Source organism: Odocoileus virginianus, chromosome 23 (assembly GCF_023699985.2).
Source record: "Odocoileus virginianus isolate 20LAN1187 ecotype Illinois chromosome 23, Ovbor_1.2, whole genome shotgun sequence".
Classification (NCBI taxonomy): Eukaryota; Metazoa; Chordata; class Mammalia; order Artiodactyla; family Cervidae; genus Odocoileus; species Odocoileus virginianus.
In genome coordinates this window covers 44,960,321-44,979,326 of record NC_069696.1, presented here as the reverse complement: position 1 = coordinate 44,979,326, position 19,006 = coordinate 44,960,321, and the positions used below count along the sequence as shown (strand labels likewise).

At 40.6% G+C, this 19,006-nt stretch overlaps 1 protein-coding gene across 3 annotated transcripts in view; it reads left to right on the top strand.

Moving 5' to 3' along the window:
- Positions 1–12,511, top strand: part of C23H12orf75 (chromosome 23 C12orf75 homolog) — a 44,738-nt gene extending 32,227 nt beyond the window's left edge. The window contains exons 3-6 of one of the 3 annotated variants that reach the window (XM_020908724.2): positions 4,479–4,514; positions 5,336–5,415; positions 6,401–6,438; positions 11,647–12,511. In XM_020908724.2, coding sequence (XP_020764383.1) covers positions 4,479–4,514; positions 5,336–5,415; positions 6,401–6,405 — 121 coding nt within the window. In that variant the 3' untranslated portion in view covers positions 6,406–6,438; positions 11,647–12,511. The other 2 variants (XM_070454015.1, XM_070454016.1) reach the window with 2 other exon arrangements.
- The last annotated feature ends 6,495 nt before the right edge of the window (positions 12,512–19,006 follow it).

The following is a 19,006-nucleotide window of genomic DNA, read 5'->3' as shown; positions in this document are numbered from 1 at the left end:
CATTTAGTTTGCTTCCTTGTTCTAGCTATTGTAAATAGCGCTGCAATGAACACTGGGGTACATGTGTCTTTTTCAGTTTTGGTTTCTTTAGGGTAGTAGTGGGATTGCTGGGTCATGTGGTGGATTTATTCCTAGTTTTTTAAAGGAATCTCCAAACAGTCTTCCATAGTGGCTGTATCAGTTTACATTCCCACCAGCAATGCAGGAGGGCTCCCTTTTCTCCACACCCTCTCCAGCATTTATTGGCTGTAGACTTTTTGATGATGGCCATTCTGACCGGTGTGAGGTGGTGTCTCATCGTAATTTTGATTTGCATTTCTCTAATAATGAGCAATATTGAGCATCTTTTCATGTGTTTGTTAGCCATCTGTATATCTTCTTTGGAGAAATATCCATTTAGGTCTTTCTACCACTTTTTGATTGGGTTGTTTGTTTCTGTGGTATTGATTTGTATGAGCTGCTTGTATATTTTGGAAATTAATTCTTTGTCAGTTGTTTCCTTTGCTACTATTTTCTCCCATTCTGAGGGTTGTCTGTTCACCTTGTTTGTAGTTTCCTTTGCTGTGCAAAAGCTTTTAAGTTTAATTAGGTCCCACTTGTTTATTTTTGTTTTTATTTCCATTACTCCCTGGGAGATTTCTGCTGGTCGATGTATGTTGACTTGCTCCTTGTCTAAGGTAGCAGGATTATGGGCCAAATGTGTGGAGCTGTTTGGACCAGCGAACTCCTGAGCAGTACTGTCAGGAAAGGCAGAGCGGTTTGGCCTCTTCCAGCTCATCTCCTGTGAATTGGCTTCCTTTTTACTTTGTCGTTCCCAGCATGGACTGATTCAATCTTCAGTCTCTCTTTTCTAAACAAAGACTCCAGGGTGAAGTCATCTCCTTCTCTGTCTTTATGCTGGCAGAAAATAGAGCCATGATGGCCACGACCAAGGGCTTTCTAGGCTCTGTCAGTGGCTGCTTTCTCGCCAAGCCAGGGTTTGCATGGCTTTCTGTCCTGCTCTCCCCCCCACATCCTTCCCTGCTTTTGGGAACAGATCTTGTGATCCGTCAGCAATCACAGCTGCACAATAGTCGCTGCTGTTGCCCTATATAGTGCACTATATAGCTATAGTGACCAGGAAAGAAAAATGGTCAAGTCCTCCTTGAAGATCAGCCCTCCTTCAAGGGCTCCGTGGTAAGGGGGTGCCCTGGTCCGACCACAGGCTATTTTCATCACTTTAGAAACTGAAATCTGCATTGCGTGTGCCTACAATGAGGCTGCACAGGCTGTAGGTTAGCAAAACATAAGGTTTATTTGCCTTTGATTCACATTCTACACATTCCCTGTGGGAATCATCCCATGCTTCAGAGGCTTTGTATGTCTTCGGCACTTGTATGTCTAGGAAAATTGTCAGTAAGTGAGTTACTGAGGCCGGTTAACAACAGGATCTTTCAAAACACACTCTGTGAGGGGAAACAGGTACAGTGATTCTTTAAGATGGTGCACGGGCGGGGCAGCACAGGTGTTCGGACAGCCGAGGCGTTATCCCAGACTTGTGAGTCTTCCCAGGTCTTAGAATTCTGAAGGCTGAAGTTTCTTGCTAAGTTGCTTAGCCATCAGATAAATTTATCACCCCAGTTGTTTTGAACTGCCCTGAGATAATGTCCACTTTTCATCAACAAGAAAGGCTCTTTCGAAAGAAGCTGGTCTTCACACCAAAGGGGTATTTTTTTTAGATGCTTAACGTCTCTAGATCTTCCTCTTCCCAGGAATGTTTATTGCTGCTTGATGAACCATTTCTTTTTCTGAAGGCAACAGCCAGCGTAGTCAGGGCAGGACCACATCACCATAGCTGAGGGGCTGCAGTCCTCTTGAACAGGACAGGGTAGCACTTGGCTCTCAGGCAGCCAGAGTGGCTTAGCCCTCTCTGTCCGCAAGGAGATTTGGTTTATATCAGCCACTATTTTTTGATTTAACTTTGATTTGGACCTGGTTGTTCAGATGAATACAGTCTAATATAACTGCTGATCTGGAGAGGTTTTCTACCAAGAAAACTTCAACACATAACTATGTAGCCATTTAACAAATTGTAAAAGATTGCTTGCCCCTGACAGCATAGAGGCTTCCGTCTAATGCAAATGAAACATTGACTAAGACCTCTCTGCCGCCTTGGTTCCCTCTTATAAATGGGATGATAAAACCAGAGAGATCCAGCTTGGGAGATAGAGGTGTTTCTCTGATACAAATTAGCATGGGCTCACAGTTTATGAAGCAGGAGCTGGAATCACACACACACAAAAATCACACACACACATACAAATTTTTATTGGAGTATCAACCCAGTGAATCTTAAGGGAAATCAGCCCTGAATACTTGTTGGAAGGATTGATGCTAGAGCTGAAATCCCAGTATTTTGGTCATCTGATGCAAATAGCTGACTCTTTGGAAAAGTCTCTGATGCTGGGAAAGATTGAGGACAGAAGGAGAAGAGGGCATCAGAGGATGAGATGACTAGATGGCATCACTGAAGCAATGGACACGAACTTGGGCAAACTTTGGGAGATGGTGAGGGACAGGGAGGTCTGGCGTGGTGCAGTCCATGGAGTTGCAAAGAGTCAGACACGACTGGGTGACTTAACAACAACAACAACAGAAGAACATGGTTGCTTTGCAGTATTGTATTAGTTTCTATTGTTCAGCAGCCTTTGGGTTGAATTCTGGCTCTAAACTTGGCTGTGTAACCTGGGGTGCAGTACTCCACCTTTCAGAGTCTCAGTTTTTCATTTTTAAATGTGACTAATGCTCATTTTGGGCCTCCTGGGTGGCTCAATAGTAAAGAATCTGCCTGCCAATGCAGGAAAGGTGAGTTCGATCCCAGGGTCGGGAAGATTCCCTGGAGAAGGAAATGGCAATCCACTCTTGGGTCCTTGCCTGGGAGATCCTGTGGACAGAGGAGCCTGGTGGGCTACTGTCCATGGGGTCGCAAAGAGTTGAAAATGACTGATCGACTAAACAACAACAGCAGCAACAAATCCCCGTTTTTCAGGATTGTGACGAGGATTAAAGGAAATAGTAGACTCGCAGGAACAAATGCCTGGGGCAGTTACACAGGCAGGTTGTGAGACAGGGATGAGGCTCAAAGCTTTTGCCAAGAGTGGTGTGGAGGCAGCGCCCGCTCCAGGGGAAGCCACCACGAGGGTTTGTCACAGGAAGTGTTTTTCACTTTAACGTCTTCCTATTTGAGAGGCAGAGCGGTGAATTGGAATATGGAATGTGGTTTTGGTGTCAGATGGGTGGGGTTTCAATGTTGGTCTCACTTGTTGGACTTGCATATTTGTTCATTACCTGGCTCTCTGAAGCTATTTCCTCAGAACTGTTGGGAGAAATCGCATTGGTGCATGTGGAATGTCTGGCATGTGGAATCTGACACATGGGAAGGACTCGTTAATAATGCTGTTTTTACCTGTGTAATCTTTAGTCTCCAGTCTTTGTATCATAGAATAATCATTTGTGGAATGAAGGGAGCATGTAGATAAAGGCAGGCATTATAACTTAATTGAAGGTTTAAAAAATGGCCATCTGATAAGTCTTTATAAATGGTATTTTTAAACATTTAGTAATATATCTGAAGCTTAACTTATTACCCAATAAATATGGCAGCTACATTATCATTTCCTGAAAATTAGATGCATAAGATATTGATTAATTTTATACAGAGAATGCAAGTTGGGTTTTAGGGTATTGAATAATTTATGAGGTAATGGATTAAAAATAATTCACTATTTTCTTACATTTGGGGAAGTGAAATATATTTTAAAACATTGAATATATCCTTGAGCTGAATCACACAAAAGGGGAAAGACTTAAAATACAGAGATATGTCACTGGATAGGAAAAGAATATCTGTAGCAAAAAATGAGGCATTCTGTATGTCCACATCTGCCAGTTACAGCTTCAAAAACAATTTCACGATAACGCTGGCCATTCAGAACCAGAGTAAATGGTTCTGATAATCTTGAATAACTTTGTCACCATCATTTTCCTAGTATCTGTACTGATGGGTTATAAATCCATTTTAATTAAAAGTTGTAAATAGCACCTAAAAGTGTTATACAACTTCAATAAGCATAGCACTGGGTCTACTACAGTGTGACTTTGACACCTTTGAATTAAAAAATGATCCAACTTTATCAAGAGGTAAATGAGGTTGATCATTAGCTGGTGAATTCAGATTATGGGCTCAATTTGGACAAATTAGATCACAGGGTGGTTTTTGCCCTCTATGGGAGTATTTTCTGTGTGTATGGCCAGTGCTCAGCAGATAAATTCCAAATCTCCACTTCCTTTCTCTGTAGAGGTAAGAGACTGAAATACTGGATGGAAGAACTTGAAAGAAACAAAACTGCCTTTAACTCGTCAATCCCCTTTTGCTCAGAACCAAAAATGAAGTCTCTGTGTAACCAAATGGCTCATATCAAATGTTTTTGATCTCTTAGAACAGAAGAGTCGATAACAGAAGATGACAAGAGGAGGTATGTTTGGTGTTGAAGCTGCCTTTAATTTGAATAATTTTGGCCACACCTCATGGATTTAATTTATCACAGATTAATTTAACTCACAAATTTAATTGACCCCTGGGTAGCACATTGCCAATAATACAGATTCCTCCAGGAAAACTTCTGGCACAGAGAACACAGGTGGGAGCATGCAGTGTGATAAAGATCTTGCCCAGAGTTCTTCTTTATCTTTGCTTCTTCCAAACGAGCGTGGTTTGCCCTGTGCACACAGCCTGTGCGAGTTTCCACTTGTGGACTTTGGAGGAGCTGTTCTTTCAAATTGGAGGACATCTCTTCATTTCCTCTGCCTTCTCCATCCTCCATCCTGTGATTAGCTGCACTTCACTCTCATTACTCCTTACCTCTCTCTTTCTCCTCACTTTATATCTACCTACATGTAAAGTGTTTTTGTGTGTTCATAGCACCTGCTACCAGGTGACCTACTATTAGTCAAATTCTTGATAAATGTTGACTGATTAACTGTAACATGTCACGCTACTGATATTTATTGCTCCACTGAATTCTAAAAAATTCCCAACGCCTTTCTCATTGCAAGTAAAATATCTAAAAACTACTCTACAACTTTCTTTTTTTTATGTGTAGCTTTTCTTTAAACATAGAAAAACAGTGATCTTCCAAGGACAATAGTATTCTGGATTCTACTTTTGAAAAGTCGTGCATTAGTTTAATAATTCTATGATTGTTTGATAGTTCCCCTGATACCATCACTTTCTGCAAATATATAGTAACCATGTAGTTTGGTCTGATTTTTCTGTCTCTGCTTCTTTTTCATCTAGGAACTATGGAGGAGTGTATGTTGGTCTGCCATCTGAGGCTGTCAATATGGTGTCCAGTCAGACAAAGACTGTGCAGAAAAGTAAGTAAAACTCTGTGATATTTACTGTTTCTCCATGCTTTTTTGCTTTGTGAAAACAAATGTGAAACTGATATTTCCACTTGCCTGGCTCACCCTAAATATTACTGAGTTTCAGTGAACCATGTATAAGAACCATATTTGGGACTTCCTTAGCAGTTCAGGGTGGAGACTTCAAACTTCTACTGCAGAGGGCATGGGTTCAATCCCTAGTTATGGAACTAAGATCCCACACGCCACCAGGCATGGCCTGAAACAGAAACAAACAACAACAGTAACAGCAAAAACCCATATGTACTCATTGTAATCATTTGTTGAAACTGCCACCCACGTGATGAGACTAATTCCAGAACAACAGTTAGCTTCTGTCTGTGGTTGATCCATGGATATTTTAAATTTCATATTAATTTCAGTAATGATCAGTGTGAAAGCAAATGTTTCAGTATATTTATGGAATTTTTGTGGAATATAAAGGTAAATTCTTGTTATTTATTATAAATGTAACTGGTAAGTAGCCTGGTGATTAGAAGAAAATTAACTGCCTTTTGTATAATGAAATGAAGTAGAGGCTTCTTTTTCTGAGTTTTAGTAGTAAGTAATTGTGGGGCTAATGAAGTCCTTTTGATAATAGGTATGATTGCATCCTTGTAGATAGCTTCTTGCTTAAGTGAAGTTTTAATGTGGCTTGTAAAGAACGCTGATTTACTGATCACTATACAGTTGTCTGATATGTGATTTTTTAAAGAACTATTGCTATGTACACATATAATTATATAGATGTAACATGTAATTTAATTTGTACACAAATATAATAAAAATATTATATTATTTTTAACATACCATGGTTATTTGTTCCTCATTGCTTTTTATCTACTTGATGATTTAGACTAGCAAATATGTATATATCCTAGCTATTTGTAGTTCTATGGGAAACTGGAATATGTTTTTATAACTGAATATTTAACTGTTTTTAATTTTCTTTTTTAAGATTAGAAGAAAATAATATCATGACTCAATAATCAAGAGGTACTGTACATTTTTCTAAATAATTCTGTATATTTAACCTTGATCAATGAACTATAGATATTAATAATGCTCTGTATAAGATTAGGAGGGATCTCATCTTTCAGTTAAATCTGTGGAATCTAGTATGTTTTATTGTAAAGAAGTCTTTAATGATTAGATTGATTTTCTCTGCAGTTAACTTAGTTTTTTTCAACTGCAACTTAATTCATTAAGTAAGAACAAGTTATGTGTTTGCTTAGACTTACTGAGGTTTCATTCTTCATTGCCAAAATCTTTGAGGGGCTATGACCTTGAAAATGATAGATAAGGAAAGACTAGAGAGGCTGAGAGTTAGATTTGGATCCATATGAAATGTTTGGCAATAGCCAGGGGTAGTTGATAGAAGATTTATCAGTACCAAAACTCCAGTAGAGATAGGTAGTCGTAAATGTGCAAAGATGCAGTTTTGCAGGAAGGAATAGTAAAATTATAGACCAAGTTTAAAAAATGAAGCACTGTTGACCCGGTGAAGAGTGTGGAGTTAGAATTATATTGATACCATGAACAGGAACAAAGATACAAGAAAAATTGCTTTCACTAGCTACCCTCTGGGTACCAGACACTCTAAAAGATACTGAGCAACCCTGGAGCCAAAGAGTTTCAGTTCACCTGGTCCTCAATGCATGCAATGCTTAGATCTTGCCTGTCTTTCCGTCTTGCCAAACATCCAATGATCCGGAATGCTTTGTCTCTTGAGATAGCCCGTTCTCTTTTGGGAGTCAGACAACCTTGGTTTTGAGTTCAGGCTCTTTCTGTTACTAGCCTGGCAAGTTACTTCCTCTGATATTTATCTTGACGGGGTCTTGTTAGGATTAAATATGAAGTCAATGATACCTTCTGCTGTAGTTGTCATTGTCATCATCACCGTCATCATCATCATTGTACCATCATCCTTTTTTGTAACCAGAATCCAGCCATTGGTAGACCAGAAGCAAGACTGATTTGATGTTGAACCGACTTCTTGCTCAGAACCAGTATGGGTACTGGTGTCTGGGATGATATGGGCTGCAAGATAAACTCACAAATGGAGACAAACCATCCAGTTGGAGGAAAGGGACATGGAACCTTTAACTGGTTTCTTTGGGATAAGAAATACAACAGTATTAGGCAGCCACTTCAAAGACTTTCTCATCAAGGCTACAACATTATGGAGCATTGTTCCCTAGTGCTCATATCCATGTTCGGGTGTTGAGTTTCTCTTTAAGTTGCTGGAGATTTTCTATTTCTAGTATTTTTAAGAGTTCTAAATCTCATGTGGATTTCTAAGTTCCCTGCTGTTTTTTTCTGATGTGACTGTATTTTTTTTATTATCTGAATCAAATGGAAAAGATAATCTAGTTGAAAATAAGCGTACATTAGTGTTTACCCTCCAAAAACAGGGTATATTTCAGAAAGCATCTGAACAGAGTGGGAAGCAGTGCTGTGTAGACAGAGATCAGGAGACTTGGCAGGTCTGTCTTAACGCAGGAGCTTAGATGAATCCCTCACTTTCTCCCAGCTTCACCCAATTTCAATTTTCACATGAGAGAGTTAGACAGGATGGTTGTGGAACCTTTGTATATGGATCTGAAATTTCCTGATAATAGTGGAACCACACTGCTGGTGAATCAACCCACATAATGTTAGATGGTGAGCTCGAATATTTCCCTACTGCTCATGGCTGTCAGTATGAAAACAGACACTATCTTATTACCATCCCTCTCTCTTCTCATCTTTCCCCATTCTTTAGCTCTACTGCTGAACAATCAATTTGCCTCTTTTGAATTATCTGAGAAGTTTTCTACATTGAAAGGCTGTCCATTTACTCAATAGTTAAGCATCCTAAGTGGTACTTATCTGTTAGGTGTCGGAACATATGGCATCTGAGCTTAAATTATTGGGCAGGAATGCTGATGACAAGAGACATTTTATGGAAGAGATTGGAGATTCTTGTGTTTTTTGACCTAAACCAGAGATCAAAATGCCAACATCCATTGGATCACAGAAAAAGCAAGAGAATTCCAGAAAAACATCTACTTCTGCTTCCTTCACTACACTTTAGCCTTTGACTGTGTGGATCACAACAAATGTGGAAAATTCTTAAAAGTGGTCAATAGACCACCTTACCTGCCTCTGAGAAACCTGTATGCAGATCAAGAAGCAACAGTTAGAACCAGACATGGAACAAAGAACTGGTTCCAAATTGGGAAAGGAGTACGTCAGGCTGTATACTATCATCCTGCTTATTTAATGTCTGTACAGAGTTCAGTTCAGTTGCTCAGTCGTGTCCGACTCTTTGCAACCCCTTGACTGCAGCACGCCAGGACTCCCTGTCCCTCACCAACTCCCAGAGTTTACTCAAACTCATGTCCATTGAGTTGGTGATGCCATCCAACCATCTCATCCTCTGTGGTCCTCTTCTCCTCCTGCCTTCAATCTTTCCCAGCATCAGAGGCTTTTCAAATGAGCCAGTTCTTCACATCAGGTGGCCAAAGTATTGGAGTTTCAGCTTCAGTATCAGTCCCTCCAATGAATATTCTGGACTGATTTCCTTTAGGATGGACTGGTTGGATCGCCTTGCAGTCCAAGGGACTTTCAAGAGTCTTCTCCAACACCACAGTTTAAAAACATCAATTCTTTGGTGCTAAGCTTTCTTTATAGTCCAACTCTCACATCCATACATGACCACTGGAAAAACGATAGCCTTGACTAGACGGACCTTTGTTGGCAAAGAAATGTCTATGCTTTTTAATATGCTGTCTAGGTTGGTCATAACTTTTCTTCCAAGGAGTAAGGAGCCCCCCAAAATTAAGTCTTTCACTGTTTCCTACTGTTTTTCCATCTATTTGCCAAGAAGTGATGGGACCGGATGCCATGATCTTAGTTTTCTGAATGTTGAGCTTTAAGCCAACTTTTTCACTCTCCTCTTTCACTTTCATCAAGAGGCTCTTTAGTTCTTTGCTTTCTGCCATAAGGGTGGTGTCATCTGCATATCTGAGGTGATTGATATTTCTCCCGGCAATCTTGATTCCAGCCTGTGCTTCATCTAGCTCAGCATTTCTCATGATGTACTCTGCATGTAAGTTAAATAAGCAGGGTGACAATATACAGCCTTGATGTACTCCTTTCCCTATTTGAAACCAGTCTGTTGTTCCACGTCCAGTTCTAACTGTTGCTTTCTGACCTGCATACCGATTTCTCAGGAGACAGGTCAGATGGTCTGGTATTTCCATCTCTTTCAGAATTTTCCACAGTTTATTGTGATCCACATAGTCAAAGGCTTTGGCATAGTCAATAAAGCAGAAATAGATGTTTTCTGGACCTCTCTTGCATTTTTGATGATCCAGCGGATATTGGCAATTTGATCTCTGGTTCCTCTGCCTTTTCTAAAACCAGCTTGAACATCTGGAAGTTCACAGTTCACATACTGTTGAAGCCTGGCTTGGAGAATTTTGAGCATTACTATGCAGAGTACATCATGAGAAACGCTGAGCTGGATGAAGCACACACTGGAATCAAGATTGCCAGGAGAAATATCAATAACCTCAGATATGCAGATGACACCACCCTTATGGCAGAAAGTGAAGAGGAACTAAAGAACCTCTTGATGAAAGTGAAAGAGGAGAGTGAAAAAGCTGGCTTAAAACAGCGTTCAAAAAACAACGATCATGGCATCCAGTCTCATCACTTCATGGCAAATAGATAGGGAAACAATGGAAACAGTGACAGGCTTTATTTTGGGGGGTCCAAAATCACTGCAGATGGTGACTGCAGCCACAAAATTAAAAGGTGCTTTTGGAAGAAAAGCTGTGACCAAACTAGGCAGCATATTAAAAAGCAGAGACATTATTTTGCTGACAAAGGTTCATATAATCAAAGCTATGGTTTTGCCAGTAGTCACGTATGGATGTGAGATTTGGACTATAAAAAAAGCTGAGCACCAAAGAATTGGTGCTTTTGAACTATGGTTTTGGAGAAGACTCTTTAGAGTTCCTTGGACTGCAAGGAAGTCATACCAGGCCATCCTAAATGAAATCAGTCCTGACTATTCACTAGAAGGACTAATGCTGAAGCTGAAACTCCAATACTTTGGCCACCTGATGTTAAGAGCTGACTCATTGGAAAAGACTGATGCTGGGAAAAATTGAAGGCAGGAGAAGGGGATGACAGAGGATGAGATGGATGAATGGCATCACCGACTCAATGGCCGTGAGTTTGAGCAAGCTCTGGGAGATGGTGAAGGACAGGGAAGCCTGGTGTGCTGCAGACCATGTGACCACCAAAGACGGACACAACTGAGTGACTGAACAACAGATGTGTAAAATCTTAGTGACCCAAGTTCACGGTTGAATTGGTTACTTTTTGAAGCTATTGGCTCAAATGGTAATGAATTTGCCTGCAATGCAGGAGACCCAGGTTTAATCCCTCGGTTGGGAAGATCCCCTGGAGAAGGAACTGGCAACCCAACCCACTCCAGTATTCTTCCGTAGAGAATTTCAAGAGCACAGGAGCCTGGCGGGCTACAGTCAATGGGGTTGAAAACAGATTTGGACACAACTGAGCGACTGACACTTTCGCTTTCAGAACCTCTTAAAATTGGCTATGTCTCCAGATGTGTAGTTTCTTCTACAGATGACCCAAGGGTGGAAGTTTTGCCTGTTGAGATGTATGGAGTGCTGCCAGTGCAGTAATACTTCTCAACTGCCCGTGGATGGGCTTGCTACATCAGATCCCCAGGGAGATCATGTGGATGGCTCGCCTCCTCCCAGGAAGGTCTGACTGAGCAGGGAAGGAGTGGGGTTGTGGCTGAACAATCTGTATCTGTGTGCTGTTGATGGGTAGCTCGATTTGGGCAACATCCCATTGGTGCATTGGGTTGGCCAAAAAAGTTCAATTCATAAGATGTTGTGGAAAAACTCAAACGAACTTTTTGACCAACCCATAGTTTAATTATAAGTTGAGAGTCTCTTTCTCCATCCACCTTTGTCTCTTTATGTAAATGTCATCAGTGCTTCACCCAGCGCTTGCAGCATTTTCATTCTCAAATCGATGTTAAACGGATGTTGAATGTGTGTTTTACTGAAAAGAAAATCAGTAAAAAATTTGCAGGATTCACGCTGATGTATTTTATCCAAGTGTTGCCTTTCGTACTTCCTAATAACTCTTTCCCCTTTTTTGTCACCCTCATAGCCTGTTCATCAAGATCTGGATGAAATTTTTCCTTCTTCATGGGATTTTGTAACGTGCACAGACATTTCCAAGGAAATTCTAAACAGTCTCCATGCCTCCCCTGAAATTCTTGGTTGATAGTTAAAACCATGGGTACATACTGAATGTTGTGGTACTAGAGAGGAATTGGTTAAACAACATGCTTGGATATGGAGCTTTCTGTGATCCGCCTGCAGAAGGCAGACTTATGAAGGCTTCTTGCCCAGCCAGTCCTATGTCCCCGCTGGGGTCTCACCTGAACATCCCCACAGCTCATGAAGATCATGTCTTTTCACTGATGCTTTTTTGATAGTTTTTATAAATCAAAACACTTCATCTATTTATAACTTAAAATAATAAGGCACTATCAACGAGTTACCCAAAGTAATATATTTGTGTGTTATTTTTCACTATTTCTACTTCATGTTGATTTTTAGCTGTAAGATTGATTAAATTGATACTTCCTGCTATCTCTTTCCCTTTTTTACTATTGGTTTTCAGCTTTATTTAAATGTCAAAGGAGTTTCTTTATTGGGAACAACGCATTACATGGCAATACTTCAGCTGCTGAGGTTTGCATTGCATGCTGTACGTACATTTTGATTAACTTCCTCTTTGCTTTAGTTAAAGGCTTATGTAACTACAAGTACTTCATAGCCATCAGGTCTCCCATTCTACCTGTGTGTGATCATAGCATCTTATCATGTTAATTCTGTACTATTTTCAAGGACTTGTCACTGAGGGTTAGTGGGATATTTGGAAAGTTCTTAATTTGATAACGACCTTGTACTGCAGTGTAAATCACTCAATTGTATTTGAACAATTAAAACATTTTTATCCCTCTTTACCTGGATTTCTTCATTATTTTTCGGAAGAACACTTTCACATGTTGTGAAAGTCACATGTTGTGATATGTCAATACATCAGTATAAAAATAATAATGTATAAATGGATTGCTATGAAAAGAACAAAGTCTTTCATAGGAAGAAAATCATTATGTATTCCATACAACTATCATAGGGACTTCAAATGGATTTGAAAAAAACAAACAAACCGGAGATTAGAATCACTGAGAAATACTATGATACATGTACTCCTGTCCCATATCCATATATCCTTAATGGCATTTAGGTGAAATGTCATGTTTATCCCATAGAGATAACAGATAGAGTAACTTTTGAAAACTTTTACTTTTGAAATAAATTTATATTTAAAGAGGAGTGTAAGGATGGGACAGAGAGTTCTTAAATGCTGCTCTCCAGCTCTCCTTAATGTTAACATCTTACATAAATATAGTGTATTTGTCAAAACTGAGAAATTAAACATCGGTGTAATGCTATAAACTAAACTACAGGCTCTCATTGGATTCCATTAGCTGTTCTGTTAGCATCCTTTTTCTGATCAGGATCCAACCTGAAATTCCACTGCATTCTTTTTTTTTTTTTTTAATTTTTTGTTTGGTCACACCAGGTCTAGGTTGTAGCATGTGGGATCTAGTTCCCTGACCAGGAATGGAACCCAGGCCCCCTGCATTGGAAGCATGGAGTCTTAGCCACCAGACCACCAGGGACGTCCCGAAATTCTACTGCATTCTGTTGTATTTGTCATCCTGAGTCTCCTCTTCCTGGTGTTTTCTCATAATTTCCTTATTTTTCATGACTTGAGACTTTTGAAACCTATGTATTTTATAGTATTTTTCCTCAGTATGGATTTCTCTGATGTTTTCTTATAGATGAGGGTTATAAGTTTAAGGGGAAGAGCCCCCTTCATCACATCATATCATAATATCTTATGATTCCAACATAATTTGTTATTGGTGATATTAACTATGATCACCTGGATAGCAGCATCTGTCAGGTTCCTCCTCTGTGAGGTGTCTTGTGTTCTGTTTCCATCCTCTGTTCCTTATAAGTGAGTCAGATGTTTAGACCACACTCAATAGAAGAAAGTGAAAGTTCAGTCATTCAGTCGTGTCTGACTCTCTGCGACCTCACGAGCTGTAGACTACCAGCCTCCTCCGTCCATGGGATTTTCCAGGCAAGAACGCTGGAGTGGCTTGCCATTTCCTTCTCCAGAGGATCTTCCTGACCCAGGGATCAAACCCGGGTCTCCCACATTGTAGGCAGACGCTTTATGGTCTGAGCCGCCAGGGAAGTTTGACAACACTCAAAGGAGAGGGGAATTAAGCTCAACCTCCTGGAGTAAAGAGTGTCAAGGAATTTTTAAGAAGCATTATGTATTACTTGCCATAAAAAAATGAAATCTTGCCATTTGTGACAACATGGATGAACTTATTTATGTTAAGTGAAATAAGTCAGACAGAGGAAAACAAATACTGATGATTTCACTTATATGTGGAATCTAAAAAACCAAATGAATGACTAACAGAAACAGTCATGCAAACAGCTGTTTGCCGGGGGTGGTGGGGGGGCGGAATGAATAGGTGAAGGAGATCAAGAGATATAAACTTCCAGTTACAAAATAAATGAGTCATGGGGATAAAATGTACAGTGTGGGGAATGTAGTCCATAATAACGTAGCATCTTTGTATGGATAGATGGTAACTAGACTTACATGGTGATCATTTTGAAATGTATAGACATATCAAGTCATTATGTTGTGCACCAGAGTTTACAAAAGAGGTCGAGTATACTTCAATTATAAATCAAAGGGGAAAGAAAAGGGAAAAACCACAGTAATTATTAAGTATTTTAGGGGAGACACTTTGAGGCTCTGAACATGTCCCGTTTTTAAAGGTTTGCCCACTAATTTTAGCATTCATCCCTGGATCTTGCTGGCAGCATATACTGTGGCGTTCCAGTGCTCATGTTTTACTTCCCTTGTCCCTTCACATGTGTTACTTGGAATCCTTCTCTGAAGAAGACTTGTCTCTTCTCCCACATTTGCCTTCCCAGGTGCCTCAGTGGTTAAAGAATCCATCTGCAATGCAGGAGAGGCAGGAGACTCGGGTTTGATCCCTGGGTCAGGAAGATCCCCCGGAGGAGGAAATGGCAATCCACTCCAGTATCCTTGCTGGGAAATCCCAAGGACAGAAGCGCGTGGCATGCTACAGTCCATGGGGTCACAAAGAGTTGGAAGCGACTGAGCATCCCCATTTATGTTTTATTCAATCATTTATTTATATCCATAGGACTCATGGATACTACTTTCTTCTTTAGGTTATAGTCTAGCACTATAATGATACTTATTTTATTGCTCACGTTGTTCAAGTTTTGCTCATTGGTTGTTTTTTCATGTTAGTTCTTGAAAAACCCCATCCTTTGTTCTTCTTAGGTTGACTTTTATTAGCAAGCAAGAACAAAAATCCAATTCAAAAGTTAGTTTAAACACATTCCTAAAACTCCATCAAATTTTATTATAAATGAACAGTATTTTCCATATTATGACAAATCTTGTCATTTTCCTTCAACTAGACATTATTTAAATTTAGAACCTTGTGATTCTTACACGTTAATAACACCACCCACTTACCTGTGTCTTAAGTCTAATGATTACCATTTTTATTAAGTATTGCAAGGATCTTGAGTGAAAGTCTTAGAGAAGAGTAATTACTAATGTTAAGAGCTTTTTAAGAGCTTTCTAAAGTGAGAGATTGGAGAAACCTTTCAGTTCAGTTCAGTTCAGTTGCTCAGTTGTGTCTGACTCTTTGCAACCCCGTGGACTGCAGTATGCCAGGCTTCCCTGTCCATCACCAACTCCTGGAGCCTACTCAAACTCATATCCATTGAGTCGGTGATGCCTTCCAACCATCTCATCCTCTGTCTTCCCCTTCTCCTCCCACCTTCAATCATTCCCAGCATCAGGGTCTTTTCCAATGAGTCAGTTCTTTGCATCAGGTGGCCAAAGTATTGGGGTTTCAGCTTTAGCATCAGTCCTTCCAATGAATATTCAGGACTGTGCCCAAAATTTGAGAGTTAAAAACTTTTCCAACAATGTATTCTGGTTTTTTGTAAGACTTACTGAAATGTAACATATACTGGAGAGATGAGTTTCAGAGAATTTCTGACTAATAAAATTATTTTGATTGGAAAAGATTTCTTAAGAAACCTTCTATGCTAGGAAACATTTATTTCTAGACTTGGTTTTAGGAGACTGCTTGATGTTAGTTTTGGAAGAACTGTTTCAATCTCTGGAATGTAGATATATGGTTTTGGCAAGTACAACTAACTTCTGGGGTTATATGACAGAGTAGCTGCCTTGAACTGAATTCTCAGAAGTGATCTGGAGGAGGCTCTAGGGAGAGGAACACAATGATAGAAGAGACTAAGTTAGTACTTGCCTGGAGAATCACCATGGACAGAGGAGCCTGGTGGGCTACAGTCCATAGGGTCACAAAGAGTCGGACACGACTGAAGCGACTTAGCACAGCACAAGTTAGTATAATTGGGAGGTTATCTCACTGGGCTTTCCTGTTGGGGAGAGCTTGAAGAGGAAGAGAAGAAGGTTCTATTTTGCAAATGGGAGCTTTATGTAGTCTTATCATATCTGTGCCGAAAGTTATGAAGGATTTCAGGAGTGAAAAGTTATGTAAGGAACTCATTGTCAGGAAGATAGTTTACATTTTCTTAGCTTGCTTTTACTTACTGAACATGATAACTCCAAGCTGGACAAAATGATGCGCTTTCCCATAGATTGGTTTCTGATGCCCCACTCTGATTCTTAGTTGTTTTATCGATCATCACCAATTGAGTTCTTGCTGTGCCCCGCAGGGACACTAGTCACTGAGGAGACTGCTGGAAGACCAAACCCCTGCATTCGGGGCTCTTTAGAGTAGCGGGGGAGGGGGCGCTGGGTAACCTGTAACAAGCGCAAAGCAACGCCCAGGGGAGCCTGACACAGTGCAGGCGCACCGTCAGACTTCTGGCTTAGCATAGACTTCCCAGAGTGCAGTTCCCGGCTGAGCCAGAAGGGGGAGCACCAGGCAGCCAAATACGGGCAGAAGACCAGTAAGGGCAGAGAACCCCAAACCCAGAGCCCTGAAGACCCCCAGCGTGTCTTGGGAACTTCTGGGAGTTCATCCTGGCTGGTGGGGGTGGTGGGAATTGGGGGGAAGAGATGGGCAGGGCGACAGCTTCATGGGGTGAGGTGAAGCTTCTCCTGAAGATTGTGGGAAGCCACTGTCGGGGGAAGCAATTGTGGGGTTTACCTGCTGGGTCCCCCCAATCACTGTCACCTAAGGGCCATCAGAAGGCTTCGTTTGTCGTTCTCTTCCAACCCCTGATTTGTGAGTCTCTTTATAAGAGGCATGACTAATACTTGCAGTTCCAGTTTGTGATGATGGGCCTTTCCCATTTAATGGATGATACAAAAGACTTGGAGTTCTTAGACACAGTGCAATTTGTGGAAAGCTTTGTTAAACAAACAAACAACATCCATCTCCTACACAAGACATTCCTTCAAGACTAGGAGGGGTGGTTGGCTGTTTAATGCACAAAAACTGACACAGAGAGCTAAGGAAAAGAAACGAAAGTGTATGTTCCAACCAAGACCTTCTACTAGGAAGGTCAGAAACATTCCAGGGGGCAGGGCCACCCCTCCCCCAGCACCAAGTGTAACCAGCTGCTTAGGAATTGGGTTTTTGATAATATTGAGGCCATCCTGTAACTTCACATCCCTCTCCCCTTCTCTTTCCACTAAAGCGATTCATTAAATGAAGACAAACTTCTTTCGCCACCAGTAGAGTCTGTAACACCAGAGGATGAGATGGTTAGGTGGCATCACCGACTCGATGGACATGAGTTTGAGCAAACTCTGGCAGATAGTGAAGGACAGGGAAACCTGGCATGCTGCAGTCCATGAGGTTGCAAAGTGTCAAATACAACTTAGCAACTTAACAACAACAACAGAGTCTGTAACTACATGTTACATAATAATTTATCTTTTATCTATTTTGCTTATTCCATAAATATTTAATGTTAAAGTGCTGCAGACTCCCTAGAAAGCAGGCATCTTGTATTTTCTTTTCCATTCTTCTTAGAATTGAGTCTAAGGGACCTATATGAAAAAAATGACTTTGTATTGATATGAAAGCAAGAGAATTTGTGACTCTCAGACAGGGTGTGTTTTCTCTAGAGCAGTAGTATCTTTGGGACAGATTTAAGGCCTTTGGTAAAGCGTTTGGCTGTTTCTGTGCCTTGAAATATTTCAGTAAATAGGACAAAACCTATTCTAGTTTTCTTCTAAGATTGTTATTAGAAGGATTCATTAATTCACTGATTCATTCATCCAACAATTATTTCCTGAAAGTCTACTCTAGGTCTGGCATTTATTTTAAAAAAATGTAGCAAACTTTATCTTTTTACTCATCCTGTGGATGTGTATGTTTAAAAATTAATGTATTTGGCTGTGTTGGGTCTTAGTTGTGACACTGGGGATCTTCACTGTGACCAGCAGGATCTTTTGTTACAGCACATGGACTCTGTAGTTGTAGCAAGCAGGTTTAGTTGCTCCAAGGCATGTGGGATCTTAGTTTCCCATCCGGGGATTGAACCTGTGTCCCCTGAATTGGAAGATGGATTCATAACCACTGGACTGCCAGGGAAGTCCCTATTCAAAGTGTGAAAGTGTTAGCCACTCAGTTGTGTCTGACTCTTTGTGACCCCATGGACTGTAGCCCGCCAGGCTCCTCCATCCATGGGATTTTCCAGGCAAGAACACTGGAGTGGGTTGCCATTTCCTTCTCGAGGGCATCTTCCCCATCCAGAGATAGAACATGGGTCTCCCACATTTGCAGGCAGACTCTTTACTGTCTGAGCTACCAAGATACCTCTATCTCATCTAATTCATTAGGACATTTTTATTTTTTAGAATTTCTGTAATTTTTATTAATTTTTTTCTGGCCATGCTGGGACTTGTAGTGTGTGGGCTTTCTCTAGTTGTGGAGCTTGGGCTTTGTTGCCCCACAGCATGTGGGATCTTAGTTTCCTGACCAGGGATCAAACCCCTGCATTGGAAGGCAGATTCTTAACCACTGTACCACCAGGGAAGTCCCACTGCCCTTTTGATAAGAGCAATCACTAGCTGGAGGCCTGGCATTGTTCTAGGCATTGGAGATGCAACAGTGAGCCAATCAGACAAAAGTCCTTGATATCAGGTTTATGTTTTACAGTGGGGAGATGCACTAAGTGAATAAATATTATATATGTAGTTACAGTAATAAGTTCTATGGGGAAAACTAAGCCAGAAAAGAGGGAATAGAGAGCTAGTTGGGAAGGTGGGTTTGCAATTTTAATCTTGAATAGGAAGATCAGGGAATTACTCACTAAAAAGACATTTGAAGGCAAAGAACTGAAGGAGAAGTAGCTACCCATGTGGGTTCCAG